The sequence below is a fragment of the Eurytemora carolleeae genome, unplaced genomic scaffold (assembly GCF_000591075.1).
Source record: "Eurytemora carolleeae unplaced genomic scaffold, Eaff_2.0 scaffold68, whole genome shotgun sequence".
Classification (NCBI taxonomy): Eukaryota; Metazoa; Arthropoda; class Copepoda; order Calanoida; family Temoridae; genus Eurytemora; species Eurytemora carolleeae.
The window spans coordinates 278,673-305,420 of NW_019396093.1; the positions used below are offsets into that span (position 1 = coordinate 278,673).

Sequence of the window (26,748 nt, forward strand, 5' to 3'; positions counted from 1 at the left end):
CTATAAATTTAAATTTATAGCTCTATTTTTTAGCGCCGTGCTATAAAGTACGCATCGTACTATCAAGTTAAATTAGCTGTATATTTTAGCAAGTACGTATGCTATAAAATTTTGATTGGTTCTCGGACTAAAAAAATTTAGGATACTGCCAAAATATTTATTTTTAATTAAATAAAATGGAATGGAAATCTTTATATTTTATATTTTGACTTCTGCTTTGTTTCTAAGCTTATTTGATTTAGAAATAAGACTGATATACACAAACGTTTCATAATTTGTTTTTAAATCCTTGAACAAAAGAAAGCAGATTGCACAATTTTTGCAAAAAAGTTTTGCATTTATTTTCGCACATGTGCCTTAAAAAAATTTCTAGAGGAAGAAATCCACGAACGAGTATTATGAAATCCGCAAATCAGTAGTGTTGGATCCTGGAACCAGAGAAGACTTACTTACTTATCTTCCTCTCCTTTATTACACTCGTTAAATATCGTATATTTATATGAGGAACAATAAATGCACTTCTAAAATTTGTAATTGAACATATTTCGCGCACTTTTTGTTTTTACACATTTTTTACAAAAATGTTTTTATTTTTTTGCAGATATTAAAGGGCTTTCCAAATGTATCGTATGTTAAAGATTTGTTTCATAATAAGAAAAAAGAGGGGGGTCCCTGGGAACCTCTCCCCACTGACTGTTTTGGGTAAACCAGACTTCAGCCTGAATAGGGTTAAGGTTTTTTGAGTTTTCAGGGCTTCATGAGTAGGGCTAAGGGCTAGGAAAAGTTAGGTAAACTAATGGCAGTTTTTCATATTCATGAAAAACTCATTTAATAAACGAAATTATTTAGTCTGGTTAGGGCGACGTACTGTACCATGATCGGGTCAGTACACGCTGTTATCTGGCAGGCCAGTACAAACTGGGCAGGTCCTGTTCGAATTCAAATACTACGAGGATAGAGTGCCTGGATGCTTTTGTAAGCATGGAGAGAAATTTACTTGTAAATAATCTGTAGTCAACGAGAACAGTGGGGCGGGTGCACAAGTCGCCTCATTTAGAACGTGTAGAGATATTTGTCTGTTAAAAAATGCCAACCAAGAAAACATGCTTTTAACGCATGTTTGAACGCGTGGAAAACCAAAACCACTGTTGAACCAGAATTCTATTTCAAAATCAAGCCAATACCTTACCTTACCTTACCTTACCTTACCTTACCTTACCTTACCGTACCTTACCTTACCTTACCTTACCTTACCTTACCTTACCTTACCTTACCTTACCTTACCTTACCTTACCTTACCTTACCTTACCTTACCTTACCTTACCTTACCTTACCTTACCTTACTACCAAAGTAGTTTATGTTCGTTTTTAACAGAAAAATGCAATTTCGTTGTGTAACAATGTTTTTATTTAATATAACTGACAATCAAATGATTCGTTTACATCACAAACTTTATAGATATTTATAGATTTAGATAGATTTTAATATGTTTTTAAATTACATAATTAAACATTTTTAATTGAAAACCACAAATTGTAAATGGACGAATTAAGTTTAAGATATTTATTTTAAAAAAGGATTAAAAGTTAAATCAATACTGATTGTTTCCTAATTCTTCAATACTGTATTAAATACAACTATAAATAAACCAAATTTGTAAATCTTTAAGTAATAAAAAGTCACATGTTTTATCGAAAACACGGAAACTAGATTGAAATTAAATTTGTTTTTATTGATAAAAACCCATGAGCCAAAATGTAATTAGAATTTAGAAAGTTTACTCTGCATGTCGATTAAAGGGACCGTTTACTTATTTGGTTAATTTCAGGGTTAACTAAACAGCCTATTCGCTCTTGATTGGTAATAGTCTTACTTTTCAAAGACAACCGTGGCCGAAGAAAAAGCCGATTTTTCGTTCAGAATTCGCGCGCAAAGGGACGGTCCCTCTCTATAGACACTAATTGATGTTTTTTTTCAGTATGTTGTGAATCAAAATAAATTTCGAATATAAAATTAAACCGTAGTATCTAACCGTTAGTTGTAAATGTCATTATTTTGTAACTTTTTTTTGTTTTTCAACTTTCTATTTCTAAAATAACACACTATAAGCAATAAGCAATACGCATTCAAAATTGGTATAGCCTGTGTAAAAAGCTGAATTGAACGCGGCATGAAAAATGAAAAGTTGTGCACATACACGAACAAAATCTACAAAATCTACGAACCAAAATACGAGTAATGATTAATTGATTATAGAAGAGACGTCGTCTTTGAATACACATTTTACATGTTTTAATACGAAAAACGTAAATTTCTTGCTAACTCAAATATTAAAAGTTTTCATATTTTACTACATAATAACGAACACATAATGACATTAAAAAATCATAAATTTAAATGTTATTGGGCTGCTGTTACTGAAAAAAACATCAATTAGTGTCAATAGAGAGGGATCGTCCCTTTCTGCTCAAATTCTGAACGAGAAATCGGCTTTTTCTCAGGCCACAGTTGTCTTTGAAAAGTAAGACTATTACCAATCAACAGCGAATAGGCTGTTTAGTTTACCCTGAAATTACCCAAATAAGTGAACGGTCCCTTTAAGGTTAAAAATAAAATATCTTGATGGCTAAAAAAGGTTGGGAAACGTTCTAGGCTGAAACTGTCCTAGGGATATTTTAGGGAAATAGATTGAATTTAAAACCTTTGAAAAAGTCTGAATACTTGCTTGTTATGTTATATGTAATACTGTTTTGATTGGTCTCAATACTGCTTGGTTCGACTGGGAAAGGAATTGAAATTTTGCCACAAATTCAAATTTTCTAATCCTTATATTTTTGCAACCTGACGGAGTTAACCTTTGATATTTAAAACTTAGACTATTTGATCTAAAACGATTCATAGTTGAAAATTGCAAAGGTCTTTTACATTGACTTGCAAAGATATAAAGATTATTAGAGTTTGTGACTCATGGTTCCTTTATTGATTTTAAAATCTGGTAAAACAGTAGGATTTATCCTGTAAAGAGTCAGCGATGTTCAACGTTAAAAACATAAATGGTGTAATTACAACGTAAAAATAAACTGCATCGAAAATGTAAATTTTATGTTTTTCTTTTTGGTGCTCATTACAATACTTATGATGGTTACTTAATTTTTTAATGTACATTGTGTAATAAATTAGTGAAAAAACCAATGGAAGGTGGGGGATGGGGATAGTTTGCTTTTTAGTGTACGGTGTAAAGTACGATTTACAGTGTACAGTACGATGTACAGTGTACAGTACGATGTACAGTGTACAGTACGATGTACAGTGTACAGTACGATGTACAGTGTACAGTGCGATGTACAGTGTACAGTACAATGTACAGTGATTACCTGAAAGCTTGAATATTCAGCTAGAAGTCTAGAGAACCTTGTTGACATACTATCCATGTTACAGTCAAGTCTGACAAATTAAAAAATATAGTAAGACTAGCCTTACAGGGAGCTTCACTTACATTTTCCAATTCAACTTATAATAGTGTGACAATCTTCTCTTTTTGTAAAATATAAAACAATTGCAAAAAAGTTTACGGATTTAATAGTTTTTATTTGCTCATTTTCAAAATTTAACAAAAATCAAAATCTTTGAAGACACATTTTTGTAATTTAATTCATCCATAAACCGTCCCAGCCATGGGGTCATGTGAGGTCCCACAAACAATTTGGGCCCGATCTGTTCAGCCTTTTGACTTTTTTTGGATACAAGCGGACAGACAAACAGACAGACAGACAGACAGACAAGCAAAGTATAAATATAGATTGGATATAATATGTAACTATTCATGTAAAAATAAGGACGGTACTTCAATAAAGAGACAAATAGTTAATGTAAACACCTCCGTAGAGCAGGTAAAACTTGTTTTTTTATTCATTTATTTCCTTAGCTAATATTTGTATTGAGAGGATGCCAAAAATGTATAAAGGATTTGAGACTTTTCCACCAGCTTAAATTTTCAAATCCTAATATCTTTGCAACCTGATATTCTATCCCAATATTCAATCATAAATTATTTGACCTTCAAATATTTCCGCTTTACTTAACGACATCGGATTACGAAGAAGGAAAGTAAAAAAAACTAAGTTTGTAGGAAAGACTCAATTTCTTTGTTGGTAATTCATATTGGCCTCTTGTAAAATTTGTGAAATAGATACACTCTTGTAGCAATTAATCCTATTGTAAAGATGGGAATATATTTTATTAAAAATTTAAAACATTAAATTATTTTCCTCCAAAAATCAGGTAAGAAAAGGTCATAAATTATCAACCTCAAAACTTCTCTGGTTTTCGTATTACATCCATGAGAACAGGAAACTTGTTTGGTTGCATTACAAATCTTCTCTAGTTTTCTTTTAAAATCCATGAGATTTTCTTATTACATCCATGAGAACAGGAAACTTGTTTGGCTGCATTACAAAAGTTCTCTAGTTTTCTTTTAACATCCATGAAAACAGGAAACTTGTTTGGTTGCATTACTAAACTTCTCTAGTTTTCTTATTACATCCATGAGAACAGGAAACTTGTTTGGTTGCACTACAAAACTTCTCTTCTTTTCTTTTAACATCCATGAGAACAGAAAACTTGTTTGGTTGCATTACAAAACTTCTCTAGTTTTCTTTTAACATCCATGAGAACAGAAAACTTGCTTGGCTGCATTACAAAACTTCTCTAGTTTTCTTTTTACATTAATGAGAACAGGAAACTTGTTTAGTTGCATTACAAAACTTCTCTATTACATCCATGAGAACAGGAAACTTGTTTGGTTATAATAGAAAACTTCTCTTTTTTCTTTTTACATCCATGAGAACAGGAAACTTGTTTGGTTGCATTACAAAACTTCTCTAGTTTTCTTTTTACATCCATGAGAACAGGAAACTTGATATCTGCCTCCCTTTATCCAGTAAACTAAATATATGTTATATATCCTTCATTAATATCTGCCTCCCTTTATCCAGTAAACTAAATATATGTTATATATCCTATATTAGTATCTGCCTCCCTTTATCCAGTAAACTAAATATATGCTATATATCCTTCATTAGTATCTGCCTCCCTTTATCCAGTAAACTAAATATATTGAATATATATATCCTTCATTATTCAACCACTTTAAATATTCAAGTACTTTAAAGCTCGCTAGAGCTCGCAACAAAATTAAATTTTAAAAGGCTTGAAGCTTCTCGGTAAAACACTGCGAACCAAAATTGCAGTGTTGAAAATAGTTATTTTGCTTTTAAAAGTTGAATTTAATTTCTTTAAAATTTGTTAACAAACCTTTTTTTTGCCTCTGGGTATTCTGACAAGGCTTCCCAAAGGTCATCTTTGCTATACAATCAAAACTTAAATTTAGATGTTTTCCTTTATTCTTATTATAAAAAGTAATGATCTTTAGGAAGAAATGCATAAATAATTTAAAATTGATAAAAAGTATAATTAAAGAGGAAGAAAATTGGTTTTATGTATTTAGGAAAAATTGATTCATTTATGTAATAAATATAATCATTTCTTAATAATTTATTGATTGGTTGATGAATTGATTTATTCATTGGTTAATAAATTTATTTATTTAATGGTTGACGATTGACTTATGAAATTATGTCTTCATTGATCGATTGATTGATTGATTGATTGATTGATTGATTGATTGATTGATTATCCCTAAGCGAGAAAAGATCTGAATAACCCACACTGCGAACATTTGCTGTTCTCCTGTTCCCAGTCTTGTTCCCAGGTATATTTAGTATACTAACCTGAATATTGATTAATCAATTAATTTACATTAATTTACATTAATTTACATTAGTTTACATTAATTTACATGAATTTACATGTATTTGCATGAATTTACATTAACTTACATTAATTTACATTAACTTACATTAATTTACATTAATTAAAATTAGTTAAAATCAATTTACGTTAATTTACATTAATTTACATTAATTTACATTAATTTACATTAATTTACATTAATTTACATTAATTTAAAGTTAAACTCAAAGGAACTGTCAGCGTAATTTCTAGTGATCCTTACATGAAAAGATGGCATTGCCCGATTCACAATAGAGCTTTTCACTAATCAGGCATGAATTATATATATTATATATAACAATTTGGAAGACAGATTATTTTTAATTGTGATTTTTCTACAGAAAAGTGACTTGCGCATTTCTAATGCAGGAAAACATTTAGGAACTAAACCCTTTTAAACCTATAAGAACGGCAATATCTTCCACATTATTTTCAGATAAAAGTTTAAAGGGTAACATTTCCATCTTTGCATAAAGGGTCATTTGAAACTATGCTTACAGTCCTTTTAAACTGATTTTGTTTTTACTCCCCCCCCATACTGCAGTACGTTTACCTCTCCAAAGACAGCACCATCTCCTAGTGTAACAAAGATCTGTTTCCCGTCGTCTGCCACCACGTCGAGCTTTCCCTGCTTGATGATGTACATCTCCTTCCCCACATCACCCTTCCGGCACACATAGTCACCAGGGGAGAACACCTATCCAATCAATCAATCAAAGTCTGTATTTTTATAAATCAATTTACAACTTGGTCAATTGATTTATCAATTAAAAATTTTTCAATTGATCAATCAATTTACCTCAAATTTAATAAATCGATAAACCACTCGATCAATCAATCAAAAAATCAGTTAATTTATTACTAAGTTCAATAAATCAATATTTGACCCAGTAAATTATTCATCGATCAGTTTTTACTCAGTTAACCAATTAGTTATTTTAAATCTTTAAGTGTTATGTCAATAAGTGTATAGTCTATATAAAAAAGATCTTCTCTCACATATATATAAATATATTTGTATATATATATATATATATATATATATATATTTGTATATATATTAGCTATAGCTGGCGAAACGGCTGGACCGAATGGGCTGACATTTTTTATAACAAGTTTCAAAATTACAAAACATTCAGGAATCAGGATTTAAAAATTTCTATATTACCTGAAGCCGAAGCTTGAGAACAAGATCAACAAGAAGCCCTTTCTCACAATCCTAATAAATTTTTCAAATAATACTTATTTATCAAGTATAGGGGTGTCTCAATAAACATGGGAATTCAGAAACGAGCTCGAAGTCATCTTTGTTGAGAAATATCGCTTTATTACCTAATTTCAATGGTCATAATAAAGATACGCCTGCTAGAGTTTATTTTATGTTAACGGTAAAAGGCTGATTTGCTGATCTGCAAAACGTTGTATAATGTTCTATAACATTTCTGCAAGATTAACAGTTCAGAGGAATAACTGTAATGTGTTTGAAAACAACATCTCTTTTTTTACTAACCAAAACATTAACAAACACATTATAAACTCTAGCACCCGAAACATCTATGGATTACAGCTTTCTCAGTAGGTATCACCAAACTAAATCGAAAAATCATTTTCAAAGACCATATCAAAATCGTCACTGAATTCCCATGTTTATTGAGACATCCTGTACCTAAATCATTTTTTAAAGAATACTTGCCTTTGATTTAAGGAAAAATTTTAATTTTATCATTCTTTTACGCATTAAAAAAATACAAATGCTTATTTTTGCAATAAAAATCCACACTATAGATGTTTAAGGAACAACATAATAAGAATACAAGAAAATGGGCGGGTAAGGTCAAACCATAAGCATGAACCCAGCCAACACATAAATTTAGGCTTAGTCTTAATATTAAACACAAAAATTTTAATAACGTAAATCCATAAAAATATTTGACCTGGAAGATTCGAACCTTCTTCAATGTGTTTAAGTGCACGTGTATAGCTATTTCAGATTATGAATATTGTATCTACTTTACACTGATATTTAATTTCTCAAAAATATAAAAAATGTTTTCCCGGAAAATACTCCTTGTTACTATACCTAGCGATTTCTATAAGTTGTATTTCTATAAGGTTTGACTTCGAAAAAAAAATATCTTTAACTTTCAAATAAAGGTTTCAAGGGTACAGTTGTGAATCTTTGCATCAGGAGTCACTTGATTTAACGCGTACATTCCCTTTAAAGATACGTAGTGTAAGAAACTGATCTGTCTTCTGTAGAATGAAACCAAATCTATTATAGTCTAATTTCAAATTAGAACTTAATTTAAGATTCTTTATCGATGAAGAATTTTGTCGAAAATTGAAAATTGTTTTGATCAAGAATAAATGAGATTATCGGCGTGGGAAGAATTTGGGAAATCAATTATTAAAGAGTAAAATAATCAATAAATCAATAAACTGTAAATAGATTTTCTTTGTTGTTTCATATTGAAAACTTTGTATAACAAAACAACCTTATAATAAGGCACGAAAAGCAGCCTTTGATATTTAAATCTATAAATTCTTTCCGATTAAATGATTTAAATTAAAAAGTGAAAGGTTTACAGCACCAGGTTCAAAAGATAAAGGGATACGAAAATTTGAGTTTGTGGCAAAAACATAATTTCTCAAATGTAAACAACACTATATAACAACTTACAATAAGAAAAATATTGAAATTGGAGTTATTTTCAAGTTTTTAAAGTATTCAAACTGGCATTAAAAAATGGATCCTTTACATGCATTTCATTTGCATCTCCATACTATGGTACTTGAAAACGATCTTTTTTTTTAAACGAAAAACGATCGTTTTGAAACGACTGTTTTTAAAATAAACGTTTGTTTAAATTGTTCTTAATAAACAATCGTTTTTCCTTTTTCTTTGTCGTTTTCAAAACGAAACGACTGTTTTTCAAAAAAGTGGAAAGGATCCAACCCTACTTGCAAGGTTTTTTCAAAGGGGAAAGAGGGGTCTGCAGTCTAGCTATAAAAAAAGTTTAATATTATCAAGTGAAAAGTGTCCCTAAATGTTGAAATTACTATAAAAAGTTTTGCACTGACATTGCTTTAAAGTTTTGACAATTTAATAAATATCCGAAAGCCAAGGTTCATGATCTCCTTATATGTTTAGTTTTTTTTTCACACAGTCAAACAAATATATATATATATATATATATATATATTGTTATATATATAACAATCAATTATTTAGTTATATTTAAATAATAAGTGAGCTTTTTTTCATAAACAAATTTTGAGTATGAAATTTTTAAAGCATATATATAATATATTTTTTTTAAATAATTATTTTGTAATACCTTCAGTTTATCTGGCAACATCTCCAGCACAGACTGTTCATCAAATGCTTGTTTGTTTGACCACAAATAATCAAACCATTTGATCACTCGGCCTTCCATTTCACTACCAACCTTAATAAGATCAAACAGTTTAATCGATTTCCATGTACAGTGGTACAGTGGTATCCAAAATGAACAAGGCTTCAATGGAACTTCACGATTAAACGGTTCATGTTCTCGTCTGCTTAGAATATAATATGTATTTACAGGTATTTATATTATATTATATTATATTTATATTTCAGAAAGCTGAATAAATTATATAAAGTCGTCTTTGAAGTCTCATACATTTTGGGGAGCTCTGTCTCTAGCTCCATAGAGGTTTTTTCTACTATTTAAGTGTACTGCATATTGTACATAATGTACTCTACCTTTCTGAAGTTCATGTACTGTTTAATGGCGTCCATCTTGGTCCGTATTTCCGCCTTCCCGGCATTCATATTCGTGATCATGGACCCGATATTACCAACAATGGTAGCAAATATGAGAACCCCGACCATGAAGTCTATCGTGACGAACACATACTCTGCATCCTGCACTGGCTGTGGAGTCTCTCCTGTTTAAAACAAAATCATATAAAACTAGCTTGGTTGCCCAGGGTAGACATAGTTAGTCCCACCGTTTACCCGCGCTTTGTCGTACATTGCGATTAAAGCTATTTTACCATATAAAATTGGACTCACTCAACTTAGAATCTCAATAAAGTTAAGAATATTCCAGTTGCTCTCCCGAGTTCCCCAATCAAAATTTTAGACAAGTCGGTCCAGGGGTTCCTGAGTTATGATCGGATTAACAAACAAGCAGACAGACACCCAAACAGAGATTACCACTTTATATATATAAATTGATCAAAACTTTAAAAATACTCCAACTCAATCTTCAGTATGTCAAACTGTTAACAAAACTGTAAACAAAAAGGCTGCAATGTTATATGAATATTTGATAAGGCCCCATGAAAAATCAATTTGTTCTTTTTGTGACGAATCAGCTTTAGAATTAAAAGCACAAAAAGCCCGCCTTGCACCAATGGTTCCCATTGGCTGTACACCAGATAACTTTCCTGTTCGGATCGATATGAGTTATTTTCAAATCAAAACAGATATTTTAATAACAGATTTCGTCTTGTTTTTATTAATTATCATATTATCTATTTCTTGATGTAAAACATCGTTCATATTTAAATCTTGTCTTTTCCTTCTTTGTTTTTAGATATAAAGTATAGATACAGTGATAACCTGAAAACAACGGAATAGAAAGACGACATTATAGCAATACTTACAGGGTTACCCTCAAAGGACGAGACGATTGTACGAAATTTTTACTGTGTGTTTTCTTAAATTCACGATTCCCTTGTTCGTTTCTTTGCTAAATCATTCAAAAAGCCATAATATTAATATATCTCAGACGAAAGACTTAATCTTTCTTTGGGATTTTAAGAGTTTCCGGTCATCTTTGCAGTCTCATCCTTTTTGGATAACCCTGTATGTGTATTTAATGCGGTTTCAAAGCCAAAAGTTTTATTAAACACTAATTAAATCATTAGAAAATTGAAATGGGCCTTGCACTGCTTACACACTGCACAGTGCACAATTTCTTTGACTCTTTATATATCAGAGTTTTCTGGTTATCAATTTATTTACCAATGGTGGTTAAGGTGAGCGTTGACCAGTAGAAGCTGTAAATATACTGGGATATGAGGTCAGGGTTACCCTTAATAAATATCCATACTATATTATTCACTAGTTTGGGAACCCAGCGTTGCCCAGGGTACTCAATACTCATGTTTACCTGCACTTTGTTGTAATTTACGGTTTTAGACATTTTTCCCTTTAAAAGTGGACCCACTCAACTTACGATCTCAAGCTAAGAACCAAGCTAATAACGTTCCCATGGCTCTCCTATGTTACCTCAATCAGAATGTTAGTTAAATAGGTCAAAGGGTTTCCTGAGTTATGATCCAACATATAAACACTCAGACAAACAGAGATTAATACTTTATATATATGATATATTTATATATTCATGGATAGTACTGTGAACCCAACCAAGGGTTCTCCATTTGTATATAGCACCGTATGGTTCATTACTCCAAAGAGAAATAAAGCCAAACAATCCAGTCCAAGAATAAAGCCAAACAATCTAAACCAAGGCCCAAGAGGATAATGAACCCTTAGTATGGGTGCAGCCAGAGTGTATGTAACAGGCTAGGCCAAGGAGTATGAAATAGATTTCATTAAATTTCATACTCCTTGGACTAGGTCCGCAACCCTTGAACCCTTTCTTATCTGGTAGAGATTAAGTTGGTTCCGTTTAAAGGGCGGAGCTAGGGGTGGATCCTTGCTAGAGAAAGAAGTATAATGGGAATTTCTAGAGCTGAGGTAGAAAGCAATTTTGTCGGCCATCATATGCCCCAGGACCAAGCCAATTCTCACAAAGTATTTGATCAGAAGAGTCGAACGGAAACATATTTGCCTCTGAGGCCGTTCCTTCCATAAACTACATTGGTCGACAACTTCACGTCTCCTATTTTGGTCGTGAAATGTACGGAGAAATAGTGTTTTGTTCAAACGCGTTCTTCCATGAGTTATCAGTGTCCGAGTATTGTCCGACCATAAACACATACATATGCGACCCCTATCGACGGAAAAAAAGGGAAAGCTTATTACGAATTTGAATTGAACTCGGCAAACTATCTTAAACATAGGAAATTGCACTTTGATTTAATTTCAAATTCATAATGGATCTCAAAAACAAAACACTGCAATCAATTTATGAAATGAAATCAGAGAGCTACTTTGATTAGTGCTGCCACCTTTTCTCAAAGTAATTCATGGCCACAGTACGGCTAATGATACAGATACCGTATGGCGTGAGAAACTCTGTCCGTCCATGAACAACTCACGGGAGACATCTAGTGGCCAAATTATCGTCATCCAAAGTACGTGAACTACACGTCCACTATCTATAGAAGGAACGGCCTCAGGTAAATGTCGTACGTATTTAGATCAACTTTAGTTGGTCCAACACTAATCGTTTGTATCTTTATAATGTAAATATATTGTGTGTGCAACCATGCTTCGTTGTTTCAATCAATCTTGGCTTTTTACTACTGAGTTCTTTTCAAGTCTATAGTAGAAAAGGTAAAAATATCAAATCTTTTAGGTTAAATATTCAGGCAATCTTTTTTCCCTCGTACGTCTTTGCACTATATTGATTATAAAAACATAAAGTATTCATGGACATAGCCTTTTTCATTAGGTATTTAATTTTCTAAGCACAGAAGATGCAGGATACCAGAATAATATCTAATCACCTGAAGAGTTAACTAAGTTCAAAACACGCTCAAATTGCCTGATTTTTACTTTTCGTTTTGCACTCCGTTTGAACACAATTGACGCCTTTACAAAGCATATGTATACTTTTATATCTGTTTTTAACTTTACCGAAGGGTCATGGTTTAAAGTTGTAAAGTTTCAAGACTATAAAACTCTAAATTCTGCAGTGTATCTTGGATTTTAATGGTAATTTGAATATCCGAATACTTTCCTCACAGGAACGATACAGTTAACAGTGACTTAATTTAAATATTCCATGCCCACATTTTTATGCATTTTTTTCTGTTTTTTAAAACTGATTATTGACATTTTTCTATTGCGGGTTTTATAACAAGCATTGACATTGAAAAGAAACAACAATATATTCCTCACTCTAACTAACATTTGTCGACAGTCGCTTTTTAGTTATTTATGTTTTACCTGATAAACCCATTCATCAGACTTAAATCCAATATAGAAGCTCATTGCGAAGAAGAAACAAGCATTCCAGTGGATAAGGATTAGGATCAGTAGAACAACCTGGATATTATATATATACAAAACTTATAATCAGGATGAGGATGAGAGGATAAGGATGAGAGGATAAGGATAAGAGGATGAGAATGAGAGGATGAGGATGAGGATGAGAGGATGAGGATGAGAGGATGAGGATGAGAGGATGAGGATGAGAGATTGAGGTTGAGAGGATGAGAATGAGAGGATGAGGATGAGAGGATGAGGATGAGAGGATGAGGATGAGAGGATGAGGATGAGAGGATGAGGATAAGAGGATGAAAGGATGAGGATGAGAGGATGAGGATAAGGATAACCTGCAGTATTCTGAAAGCGTTAGGGAAGTTTGTTCTTGTTTCTGTTTTATCGAAGAATTCCAGCATACGATCCACCCTGTTGAAAATAAACGAAATCAAACGATAAATTATAATTATCAAGAGAATCAAAAAGATAGAGGAAGAATCATAAATAAATTAACAATACATATAGAACACGAGAGGTTAATTTTTCAAGATTTAGAGGGGTTTTCGTTCACAATAACCCTAAGACAAAGGTCAAGAAAGTTACGCGCATGCTTTTCACGCTGCATTCGCGGAACTCCTTTGGTCTTATGCCTCAGGGTTATTGTGAACGAAAAAACCCTAAACCTTGAAAAGACGTCATCTAGTGTTCTATCTGTATTTCTCTTATTCTATGGCAAAAATTATCGATCTGCTCTAAATATAAAAAAGTATAAATTCATGAACCCAGGAAAAAACAGAAGAACTGAAAAAGGGTGGTAAAGCAGATTTGACTGAAAAGGGTCTGTTGGATATTCCAATAAATCAAAATCGTAGAAAATTGTTTATTTGGGTGATGGAATGGAATTTCCCGGAAATGGAACTCATTTCTTTTGAATCCCTTGTTTTGTTTGTGATTGACACATTTGTTCCTCTCAATCAAAGTTCCAAATGTCATTGTGCCTGTTCAGGGGGGGGGGGCTGAAAATTATAAAATGTACAACCTCAGTATCCTGTTTATTCTGAATATTATTAATTATACAACCTCAGTATCCTGTTTATTCTGAATATTATAAAATATACAACCTCTGTATCATGTTTATTCTGAATATTATAAAATGTACAACCTCAGTATCCTGTTTATTCTGAAAATGACTGGACAAGGTATGAACTCTGAGCACTCCCCCGGGAACCAGATGTACGCTAGATCTGTTGGCAAAATACTGAAAACCAATTATAATTATTAAAATTGTATGCTTTTAATTCTTTCAAGTTCAATTTCATTAGGAAATATGAAAGACACTTAAATTTCACAAGAAGGGAATCACTCATTTGTCCAGTTTTGTACTTTTAAGTCTTGTTCCAGCTTATTAAAAGTCGGCCCAGTACTTGAAATGAACCGGAGTTTACAAGATATTAGGTACTTTCCCAAAGGATTTTTCCCAGGTGACAACTTCCAATATGCGCAATTTCCCAAGCGGCAACTTCCGAAGTCTGTTCTAGACGCAGCGCTTGGCCCCCAGCCTGATCTAGCGGTGGCGCTCGGCCCCATAGCCCATCCTAGCCGCACAAAATCAAATTTATAATCCTTACAATTTAGCAACCGGATATTTTTTTGTTATTTGAAACTTAGATTATTCAATCTAACTTAATGAATAGTTTGAAATATCTAGGGTATTCGACATTGGGTAGCAAAGATACAAGGAATGGAAAATCAGAGTTTGTGGCAAAGATTCAATTCTTTTAAACAAGAACTTTTGGTTTTAAAGGATTTGAGTTTTTGCCACAAACTTTAATTTTCTAATCCCCATATCTTAACAACCCGATTCCGTAGATTTTTTATATTTCAAACTATTAATTCTGATAAAAGAAGTAGTGTATGTTTGAAACATCAAAGGTTTACACAATCAGGTGCAGGTACAGATTTCAGGATTAGAAAATTTTTGTTTGAAACAAAAACTCTATTCCTTTATTCATAATTTAAAAAAATATTCTAGACTCTGTCAAAAGATATAAATAGTAATATGTATCAATTGTTTAATGGTGTACAATTACATAGATGGGTATTACTGGGTATTATTATTACTGGGCTAATATAATGCGGTTTTATTTATAACATGCAGTATGTACATAGACATTTTTGTAAGTCACAATGTCGCAGTCACTGAGCTGAACTAAATTAAAAAACAACTTACGAAACCGTTTCAGACTTAATTGAAGAAAATTTTCAAAGTAAAATGGAAAGGAGTTGAGTCTTTGCCACACACTCTAAATTTTCTATTCCTATATTTTATTAATCCTATGTCTTAGACCTTAGATATTTTAACTATGAATTCTGTTAGATCTACTAGTCTGAGCTTGAAATAGCAAAGGTTTACACCTTCTGGTAATAAAGATATAGAGATTTGAAAACTTGAGTTTGAGGCTAACATGTGTGGGATGAAAAATATGAATAATATTCATTAACTAATAATAGTCATTCCCCTGATTCTGACCTGATAATGTTTAGAGGTAAATATCTACTTCTAATGTAATTTCTTCTTAAAAGATCCGGTTTCCGAACCAACAATCCCTGGTCCAGGTACCCTGGATGCAAAATGAATATATTTTAACAATTAAAGGGACTGTAAGCGTAATTTCAGGTGATCGACCTTCCATGCCAAGAATATACTGTGAAAGATATTGTCAAGAGTTAAAATTGGCAAGTTCTCCTAAAATGTTTTCCTGGAGTACTTAAAATTACGCTTACAATCCCTTTCAGCAATTTTTTGGAAATTATTTCTCTTCATTCTTCTTCAACAATTTTATCCTCAAAAGAAAAAGTTTCTCTTATTTCTAAAATCATGACCACAGCTTTGTGCCAAATCTCCGTTCTTTTAGTCCGGCCAAACAGCTGGACTAAATGGACTGATTTTTTGTGGTAGCCGGGGTTGTTTCAGGCTTAAATTTTTTTTTCCACAGGAAACGCCAGGCCCTTCAGCTAGTATGTATTAAAACTACAGATCATTAAGATTTAGACTTCTTTTAGATTTGCCAGTTTGGTTGCACATTTGCCATCAACCATTAAAGGGCAAAATAACGGAATCCAAGTGTGATTAAAAAATACAAAATTTTTTTTGCCGATTATTTTCCCCTGATAGACCATATCGAAATCATCCATTTAATCAGTAAATTTTTGTTTAAATCAGGATATAAAACTTATACAAATTTACAATTACAATTAAACCTTATAATTGAAATTAAAACTAAGTTTTTGCTATGATTATACTGATGGGCAATAGGTTGATAAGCATCAGCCTAAATGAACTGGGAAAATTTACGATAAAGAAACGGAGGTTTTTGAAAATTAACGGACAAGTCCGTTAACGCGAACGGCAAAAACCGTTTAATTTGAACACGTTAACAAACGGAAATAGCCGATTTCGAAGAAAAAAATAACGGTTGAAAAAAACGAGTATGTTTTTAAACTAAGCTGCGACTTTCGTTCTTTTTTTCTACTTAAAATTAATTGCATGAAACTTTCAGATAATAAAACAATATTTTTTATGTATTTTATTTGTTTTTTAAAATGTTGTCTTATTTGCTAAATTATAGAATTTTTGGTATTTTAATGTTTTCGAATGTTGTCTTTACATATTTTTCCAGCTATTTTTACATAAAATAATCGTTAACGAATCGCTAATTGCTGGCACGGTTAAAAATTTCAAAAATAGTTTCCGTAAACGTAGTTAAAATATTGAGATCATTAAGGAGATCGTTTAAAAATAACGAAACATACCGTTAACAATACGAACATTTTATATTTCGCTGAAAAACGAACGGCTGTATGAAAAAAAAGATTTTTTAAGTGTTTTAACTAACGGCTTGAAAAAGTTCAGAACGTTACAGTTGGCTTTATAAATGAACACTGCAAGGAAAAATTACTTTTATTTATTTTGGATACTTTCCTGAAACTTAATATTGGAGTTTGTTATAAAAGAAGAAATAAAATACAACTTGTAGAACGTGTGCGTAAATTTAGCTTGAACAGCACAAACCTTTGAAACACTTGAAAATTCAAAATTCAAAATAAAAATCGTAAAAAATCCAAGAATTGAAATTAATGCGTTGTTCGGTGTTTCTTACCGCCAATCTATTTAATCCTATAAATTTATTTTAAATTCGTATTTTAAATTACAAAAATTACCTTCGTGCATTCTAATGAAGATATCAACTATGTATAAAAAATCACAAAAATAGTCAAGCACCAGCCATCCTAGGCAAGAATAATTTAATTAGTTTTTTTTGTCCTTTCCTCTAGTCTTAAAAGTACAGTAAGTGATCGCAAAACTCGTTAAAACTTTCGACCTTTCGTTCAAAATCTTATTTATTTTGCAAACATTTTCAACAACCCATTTTCACAAAATTTTAACCTTATTTTACTCAAGTTGACAACTAAAGGAATTGAGTTTTTGCAGCAAACTCACAAACTCACTCACCCCTATAGCTTCGCAATCGCAACCTGTGGTGCAAAACCTTGATATTTCAAACTTAAACTATTTGATCTAACAGAATTAATAGTTTGAAATATCAAAGGTCTAGGAGAATGGGTTGCTAAGTTATAGGAGTTAGAAAGTCAGAATTTCTTGCAAACACTCATTTCCTTTGCTAATTTTAACATGCCTAACTATAATACAGAGTTACCCTCAAAGGATGAGACTTCAGGGACGATTATTCGGAATATTTAATATGTTTTCGAATATTCATGATTCCCTGCAAGTGTAAACTTGTTAATTTCTTCGCCAATCATTAAGATTAATATATCTAGGGCGGAAGATTAGGAAGTCTTAATCTATCCTTTGAATCGTCATATTTAGGAGTTTTTGGTCGTCTTTTCAAGATGAGACTTAAGACAAAATTCAGAATGTTTTCGTCTTTGTTAAATAGTTAAAGATTGACAGTGAGACTCATTAACCTGATCAAATAGGAAAACAATATCGGATGCTTGGAACCAATTTATCCAAGTAAATATATCACTGTAAAATAATTTTTGACCTAAATTTCAGCAAAAAAATTATTCAGTCATAGAATAGATGTAATTGAATTTAAATAAAATTATCAACCTAATCATGTTATTTAGAGGAAACCCAATCTTCTTGATGCAAAATGGAAAAATCGAACGAAAATTTTGCGATAATGGACAAAATTTTCGCAAAAATTAGGTCGAAAATTTCGTCAAAATACATCGAAATTCGCGAACATTTTGAAAGAAAATGATCGAACGAAACCTTCGATGGAAACCCTTTATTTAATTGCGCCATATCTCTGTTGCCACCTATTGTACTTGATAATCCATTTGATTAATGTGAGACTAAAATCTTATATGTTTCCAATCATAACTTCTCTTTTAGAAGAGTTAATGAGAAGAGCGAACATGTTTTAGATTTCTACTACAGGGTCCCACGAAACATGACAGTAGGTGAATAGTTTTGAATGTCTTCTTCTATATACTAAATTAGATGTTTTGCAGTTTATAAAGTTAAAAAAACCTTTTACTCAAATATATTTTTATTTTGAAATCCATTTTACTATAATATGAATGGCATGAAATATTTTTTATTATTCTCCTTGGTATCAAACTATGCAAGAAGACATTTTGAGCTATTCACCAACTGTCATGTTTCGTGGGACACCCTGTAGGTTACCAGATAATTTAATTTTCTCATAATTGTGCGTAAAACTAGAGAAGCTACGAGGTCACAATGTCATACCTTTAATGTCGATCAAAATAGACTTCCTTTTAGTATACTATGATTTCACAATATGTCATAAAATAGAAGTACAACAAATCGATGTTTAAAGTACAAAGTAAGTCTGCACCTGTGGGGAAAATTCCCTCCAATTCCCAAAATGTGGCTCGGCCCACCACAAACAGTACATTGTACAACACCGCTAGGGTTATCACCCACAACCACTGCAAAACAAGTTTAATTTTATAAATAAAAGTTATCATTTAAAATAATGTTTTTAATTTTTATTTTATGTTAAATTTCTTAATAAAAACAATAACATCATAGCTGATAAATGTCTGATGTAAAACACAAAACCTTTTTTTGTCCCAATTTGATTTAAAAATTATTGTCTTCAATATTTAATATTGTTTAACACATTTCTGACAAAACTGTTCGGTTACCCTGTAATGGCTCGGTTTTCCTGTATCTACAACTAGTTCAACCCATTCCCTTCCACAGCAATTAATCTATAAATAAAAGCATTATTTTTTTTCATATTCATATTGTTCTACAGAAAAAATCTGAAAGTTTCACAATTAACACTGCTACTCCCTTTTTTATCTTTTACCGATCGGGAAAAAATTTGGTGTGACAACTCTTCTACGATTTTAGAAAATCCAAGAATTAAAACAGAAAAATCTGCGAACATTTTTATTTATTATAGTACAATGAAAAAAGGCGATTTAAAGATCGAAATTAAAAGACTAAAATTTTGGCTAAAAAGCACAAGTCTCTTTATTTTTTAAATATACGAGCAAATATAAACTTTATCACTGACAAAAAAGTGAAAATAGAGGAAAAGGGCCAAAGAGAGAGAAGAGGAGGAAAAGATGGGAAAAAGTAAAAAAAAAATAGAGAAAAAACAGAATGAAGGGGGAAAAAGTAGAAATAGTAAAAAAAAATAAGAGGGGAAATGAAAAAATGCTAGTAGGAAGTGGGAAAACTGCCACGGGAAAACCTATGGGGGGCAGGGAAGGGGGGAGAATAATGGAGAATATTTAACCTTGCTATCTGCGTACACGGGATCCTCCTCCTGGACAAAGTTGATTCTTTCAAGGAAATAATCAGGACTCACATCTCCAGCACTTCCGGTCACTTCCTGAATACATACATTACTTCCGGCTACCTTATGAATTTTACATAACATCCGGTTACTTTCTAAATTTTACATTATTCCGTTTTTCATCTGAATATTACATTACTTCCGGTTATCTTCTGAAGTTTACATTACTTCCGATTTTCATATACATTTTACATTACTTCCGGTTACCTTCTAAATTTTACATTACTCCGGGTTACCTTCTGAATTTTACATTACTCCCGGTTACCTTCTGAATTTTACATTACTTCCGGTTACCTTCTGAATTATACATTGCTTCCGGTTACCTTCTAAATTTTACATTACTTCCGGTTTTCATAAACATTTTACATTACTTCCGGTTACCTTCTGAATTTTACATTAATTCCGGTTTTTATCTGAAATTTACATTACTTCCTGTTACCATCTGAATTATACATTACATCCGGTTACCTTCTAAATTTTACATTACTTCCGGATACCATCTAAATTTTACATTACTCCCGGTTACCTTCTGAATTTTACATTACTTCCGGTTTTCATATATATTTTACATTACTTCCGGTTACTCTCTGAATTGTGAATATAAAAAACATTATTGTCTCTTGACTAAAACATAAATCTAGTTTAAATGTTATGAATTTTGATTAAAGAATTACCTTGTCGATGTATTTTTTAATCAGCTTCGCAAACCCAGATGCTCTTCCGCCTGATTAAAGCAGTAACAGTACAAAATTGTTTTACATTGTGGGAGGGAGGGAAGGCGCAATACACATTTTTTTTCGTCCGACCACATATGACGTCACAACTCACAATTTACCATTATTTCTTCTCACCACGCCTTTTTTCGTCGGGCATTGTTTAAATTCCTTTTTAAGTACTTTAAATTATTTTGATTTGAATTTTAAGTTTAAAATATTTTCTCCTGTTTTTTTAAAAGAAGAAAATCTTATGAAGGTACAATTAGGGCTGGGCATTGTTCCAGGAGAATGATCGTTCTTTCACGAGAACGATTGAAACTATCACGAAGATCCCATCAAAAAAACGAACGCATAGAACGCGTTCTTAAAAATATTAGAACGATTAGTAAAAGAGCAGAACGGAACGGAAATTGCTTCAAAAAAACATTAAAATCAGGAATCATAAAGAACGCGTTCTGAGTCAGGAACGCATTTTAAATCAGCACAATTGCTGTGTCTCATGTTCATCGGACTATTAAAAGTCATAACTTAAGTCTAAAAGTCGTCTTTCTAATTTGGAGTTTTATGGTTCTTATTGCAAATGCTCGACATTTTCTATAATGACTTATAGGAACAATTTATAAAAATTATATTTCTGGATGTACCTGATACCAAAAATACATTTAACTTTCGCGTCTGACGTACACGATACACATTTATTATTAACTCTAATTTTTCGGATTGGTTCAGCCGTCTCTGTTAAATTAAAATATTACTGCACAAACCTTGGCTTCCATTTTGAACAAGACCCTCTCTTGATCCCTCCACACCTGCCTCACCACTGATAAAATATCATATTAACGAGAGGTCGTCGTTGTAATTTCGAGTTAAAGACATAGATAAATAAAAAAACATAGATAGCTTATGTACGCAAAATCACCAAGAATTGTACAGTCCGCGAACCCATACTTCTAGGGGTCAAAGTGTACTTCAATGATAAGCGGGGTGGTTTGGTGTTTTAATGGATTTCATAATTATTAAACCACTCAGGAGTGAATTTTATGGAACTATTTGAACAACAATATTTCACTGAGCAATATATCATATTGACGAGAACTGAAGAAGGACATGAGAAGGACTAAACTAGCTTAAATTTCTCTCTGCAGAACTCATGAACACCACAGGTACTCAATGACATAAGAACAGCTAATGTTCACAACCGACCTAGTTAATCTATATAATAGGAATATCTTTCAAGATGAAAAATGTCGTCTTATGCGCAATCTATCTTTATCTATGGTTAAAGACTCCATTTACAATAGATTTACAACGGTACCGTTTAACCTTTATTTAATCAATGTTGTAAAAGTAGTCGTTGTTTTTCTAGATTAACATGGATTAAATTCCACCACAAAAAATGTTTTGCTGATTTATTTAATATGTAATCAATTTTGTTTGCATTTGGATTGCCAAAAGTTTGTGATGAGTTAAACAACGATATTACCGGTTTACTGCTCTCCCCTATGATTTACAGGCATTTTACAGGTCTCAAGCTCTTAAGCTCTCAAGCTCTCAAGTTCTCAAGCAAAAATCGATCAGAAATTTGCCAATTACTTCTTACAAACCAAAGTTAACAACAAATGCTCTGTAATGCTAAAATGTTCATGTAAAGGGCTACAGAAAAGCGCTAGTGCGGTAAAATAAAAGCCTAAGGCGTTGCGACACCCTATCAACCAGGGGACGTCTAAAGGACGTCATGAGGACGTCATCAAATACCAATCCGAGGTCCATTGGAAATCATCTTTAAGGTGTTGTGGACGTTCCAACTTGCAGGGACGTTAAACGCACACTTTTTTACATCCTCACGACCTATCTTTCGATGTCAAAATGACGTCACTTAGGAGGGGGACTGGTCATGTTACGAACAGTCAGGTAATCTGACGTAACCTGACCTAACCCGACCTAAGAGGACAAGTCATGTTCAGACCATTTTGGTAATTCGACGTAATCCCAACCCAACATGTCCTATCTCGACCTAATGGGACTGGTTGCGTGACGTCGCTGGTTGCAAGGTTGCACTGCAAAGTCGACCCTGTCTTAAAATTGATGATACTTTTTATAAGCAGGCTGAATCTATGTCCCTCATGTACTATGAAGACCATCTTGCTAATGTACAGGGTGTCCCACGAAACATCACAGTAGCAAGACGAATTGAAGGTCGTCTTTGATTGTTTGGAAGTAAAATTCTAAAGTTAATAATCATGAAATACTCACAGTCTTGAATCTTGGAACTTCCCAACTGTGGTCTGCATTTTTTGGGCTTTCAAAATCACCGGAGATATAAACATTTTCGTTTAGATTTCGACAATTTTGGCTTCATTTCATAAAATTGAAATCTGAACAAAATTCGTAATATCTCTGGTAATATTGACAGCTCAAAAAAGGCAGACCACATTTTAGAAATGCCAGAACTAAGAGAAGTTTGTGGCTTTTGTAGGTAGATAGAATCGAGGAAAAGATGGATATTTTTGAGCTTACTGTCCCATTGGAAACAAATATTAAAAATGCCAACACTCAAATAATGAACAAGTAAGAACATTTTATCACAGATATAACAACGTGTCTGTTCACCCTTTTTGAAATCGGCTCAAGAGGATATACTTACCATCAAATAAAGCAATTCTAAAGAAACTGCATAAGTTCTGCAAATTTAGTGTTAGTTTCAAAGCAATGTGCGAAAATCTATCAAGCATTGCAGTGTTGTCATCTTACCACATTTTTAGAAAACGAAAAACACTATAGACTGGGACCAAGAAACTCCATTTCTGAAAACCACCTCTGAATAACTAAACTATACTCATGCTAAAAGTCTTGTATTGCACCCGTTTTTTTTGGCAAACCCTGTCAATTATAAAATATGATATCCAGAGAAAAGAGTGTTAGTTTGTAAACTTTTATATTGATTAACGTAATTTTGCTTTAGACAAATATAAATGATAATAAGTCATGTTTCGTAGGATACCCTATATGATGTCCATCTCTTCATGTTTCGTAGGATACCCTGTATGATGTCCATCTCTTTATGTTTCGTAGGATACCCTGTATGATGTCCATCTCTTCATGTTTCGTAGGATACCCTGTATGATGTCCATCTCTTCATGTTTCGTAGGATACCCTGTATGATGTCCATCTCTTCATGAAAACTGATGGGATATGCCAAAAATGGGTATGCAAAAATGTAAATATTTATAAAACCTATATTTTTATGAATATATGCACATTGCACGTTAATGTGTGTCCACATGCACACTCCACAATTGCTTACTAAATCTAAAAAAAGGCGCGCGCAATGAGCTTTTTCTGAAATTCAAGGTATTCATATAAGCGCCGCTAAAGTTTCAAAAACTGCTAAAATATTTTTTTCATAAAATATCATGTTATAAATCAATTTCTTCGTTTTCATAAAGGAGTTTTTGAAGAAATAAATTTAAAAAAGAAGATTTAGACTTTAAAAAAAATTCTTTTTTGATTTTTTTGATCTATTTTCTGAAAATGGTCATCCGTGGACCCTGGACAGTGAACACCTTTATCAGCTTTTCATCAGAGACCGAACATTTTCATTGAAGCCCCAGATTCAGTATCAGTTTAAAGAAGCATTATTTTACAAGCATTCTCTGCGCATATGTATTTTAAATTTGAACTTTTATTTGAATTTATTTTTCTGTAGGAAACTGTGAATGAACAATTTTATAATTTTTTTACAACTCCAAACGGTTTTTTTGAAATTAGGCCTAAACTTGTTCGACGAAAATTAGTTGAAATAATATAATGTTAAATTTTTATCATTACAACTCTGCATATTGAATATTCTGAAGATATATGGAAACATTTGTAAGCACTGTTTAAAGGGACTGTAAGCATAACTTCAAGTGACCTTTTATACAAAGAGAGCAATGCACAATTTGCAACGGTACCCTTTAAACCGTTTGTGCGGTCATCGAGTACAGAGATCTTTGTGTGTAAACCAAAGAAAACCGTTTTATTCTTACAAACTTCGATGTGCGATGATATGTTGCTACTGGAAACTAACTATTGATATATCTTAAATATATAACAGCTTGCAAACAAAGTGTTTAACAATTAAAAGCGTTTGTGTAGATTATGCTTGACATCCTAATCATTAAATGGTTTTAATGGTGCCGTTGTGAATCAAGGAAACCCCTTTGAAATAAAAAGTCAGTCAAACCTATTACAGTCCCTTCAAACTATTTTTCTAAATTTTTGTTACGAATATTACCTAGTACTAGGACCAAGGTTTGGCCCAATCCTAGTATTCTTTAACATTGAGAGAATTCTGCCAAAGGAAGAAACATTTTTATTCTCCTGAACTGTTAACCCGTTAGGAACAACTATTACAGTATCTTGCCTGATAAAATAACAATATTTTAAGATTAAGTTTATCCTGGAAATTGAATCAAATGATGGTCCCGAAATTATCACATGTGACAAATCTGGAACCACATGGTCACATAAGCAGGGTTGTTAATTGTTTTTAAAACGATCAAAAAAACGATTGTTTTTTGTTTCGTTTTTATTTTTTTTTTCTGTAAAAGATTATTTCCTTTTTAAAAAAGACCGTTTTTTAAAGACGATTTAAAAANAAATCATGTATACAGAGCGGTAGTTGATCTTAGTGTGACTAGTTCAATTTTTTCTGACCTGAAATCTCAATTTGGGACGGTAGTATAACAAGTTGTACCTAATTCAACTACATCTGTCTATCATCAATAAACTAAATTCGTCATGCTGGTTTTGAACCATAATATTGTTTGCTGTTTACTATTAAAAGGTTTTCCCACAAAAAAATGTTTTGCCAAAGAAAAAAGGATTTCTAATGTACGAAAAGGAATTAAGTCTTTGCCAAAAACTCTAATTTTCTAATCCCTATGTCTTTCACACTCAACGTCATAGGATCTTATAGATGTTTCAAGCTGTGAAATATGTTATATCAAATAATCAAAGTTTGAAATATCAGACGTTTACACCATCAGATTGCGAAGATATATAAGGATTAAAAATAGAGGTTGTGGCAAAGACTCAATTCCTTTCTTGTTTTAAACTTCTAAAAATTTGAGAATTTGGAAAGAATCTTGAAATTGGGAAATCATTTGTAATATCTGTAACAATTTGTTTTGTGAGAAATAAATAGTTATCACTCAATCAAATATTATTAAAAAAATATTCTCGCGCAGATAAAAAACGATTATCACTGTCCCTTTAATTGCAAATTGTAATAACTTACTCAATTGTTTCGACGCCATCCGAGCTTTGTTCCATTACGACAATCCTTTACTATAACTCTTCTCACCTATTTTTATTTATAAGTAATACATGATATAGTTAAAATATAAACAAATTATGAGTTGGAAATATACCCACATAGCTACAGGGCTAACCCCAAAGGATGAGACTGTAAAGACGACTTAAAATTCTTAAGATATGGCGACTCCAAGGTTTTATTAAGTCTTCCGCCTTGAATGCAGTCTTTTAATGGCTTATTAATGATTTTCCATAGCAAAAACAAGTTTAAAGATGCAGGGAATCGTGAACAAGGAAATGACAGTATAAACTCTGTAAAGTCGTCTCTGAAGTCTCATCCTTTGTGGGTAACTCTGTATTTTAACTAAAAAAGAACTTTTCAGATTAGGCCAACTTAAAAGTGTCATTGATTAGAACTTACCAACACATTTTTTTGAACCCCTGACTATGAATTTATTAAAGCTTGAAAGAATTTGTTCTATGTTTAAAAAGTGCTTGGCAGATTCGTAATATTTAGATTTTTTGTGGCAGCACATCCATATATCCATATAAATATATCCATATAAAGCAACATTTCATAATTTACCGTTTTTAAATGAATTTTCCGAAAGTTTCCCCTCCACAGAGGTCCGAGATCAGGCCACTTTGCTTGCCTTAAGGCAAATCACATTTTTTTTTAATATATCCTTTAAAATTATATAACGTTTGCGAGACGAAGGCAAATGATTTATCTAAATTCAAATTTTTTCATGAAATCTTTTAGACGACTTTTTTTACAAAACGCAACACAAATTTATTACTGCTTAAAAATTCCAAACGTGTGATTTCAACTTTCAAGTAAGCTTG

General features: G+C 32.1%; 1 protein-coding gene across 2 annotated transcripts; it reads right to left on the reverse strand.

Annotated features, from left to right (window-relative positions):
• Positions 1-4,922: 4,922 nt before the first annotated feature.
• On the reverse strand, positions 4,923-26,748 carry LOC111694709 (cyclic nucleotide-gated cation channel subunit A). Of its 2 annotated transcripts, none has more exons than XM_023463697.1 (22): positions 26,489-26,748; positions 25,886-25,951; positions 24,881-25,009; positions 21,369-21,424; positions 20,563-20,612; positions 19,829-19,924; positions 19,227-19,292; positions 18,914-19,007; positions 17,241-17,309; positions 15,550-15,640; positions 14,182-14,277; positions 13,373-13,448; positions 12,984-13,082; positions 10,869-10,938; positions 9,600-9,784; positions 9,189-9,300; positions 7,786-7,841; positions 7,020-7,070; positions 6,405-6,548; positions 5,699-5,790; positions 5,315-5,365; positions 4,923-5,107 (listed from the first exon to the last, which is right to left on the reverse strand). In XM_023463697.1, the coding sequence occupies exons 2-22, from the start codon at positions 25,918-25,920 to the stop codon at positions 5,065-5,067; spliced, it is 1,761 nt and encodes a 586-aa protein (XP_023319465.1). In that variant the 5' UTR covers positions 25,921-25,951; positions 26,489-26,748; the 3' UTR covers positions 4,923-5,064. The 2 variants fall into 2 exon arrangements, with proteins under 2 accessions (XP_023319465.1, XP_023319466.1); XM_023463698.1 differs by having other exon boundaries at positions 4,927-4,999.

What these genes read in the sequence shown, in the direction of transcription:
- LOC111694709 (XM_023463697.1), bottom strand. Translation starts at nt 25,920, where the DNA reads ATGGAACAAAGCTCGGATGGCGTCGAAACAATTGA. An exon ending in CTGATGAATGGGTTTATCAG is followed by an intron (nt 10,939 to 12,983) that starts GTAAAACATAAA and finishes ATATTTATTAAG; the next exon opens with GGTAACCCTGACCTCATATC. An exon ending in TTCTCAAGCTTCGGCTTCAG is followed by an intron (nt 6,549 to 7,019) that starts GTAATATAGAAA and finishes TTGATTGGATAG; the next exon opens with GTGTTCTCCCCTGGTGACTA.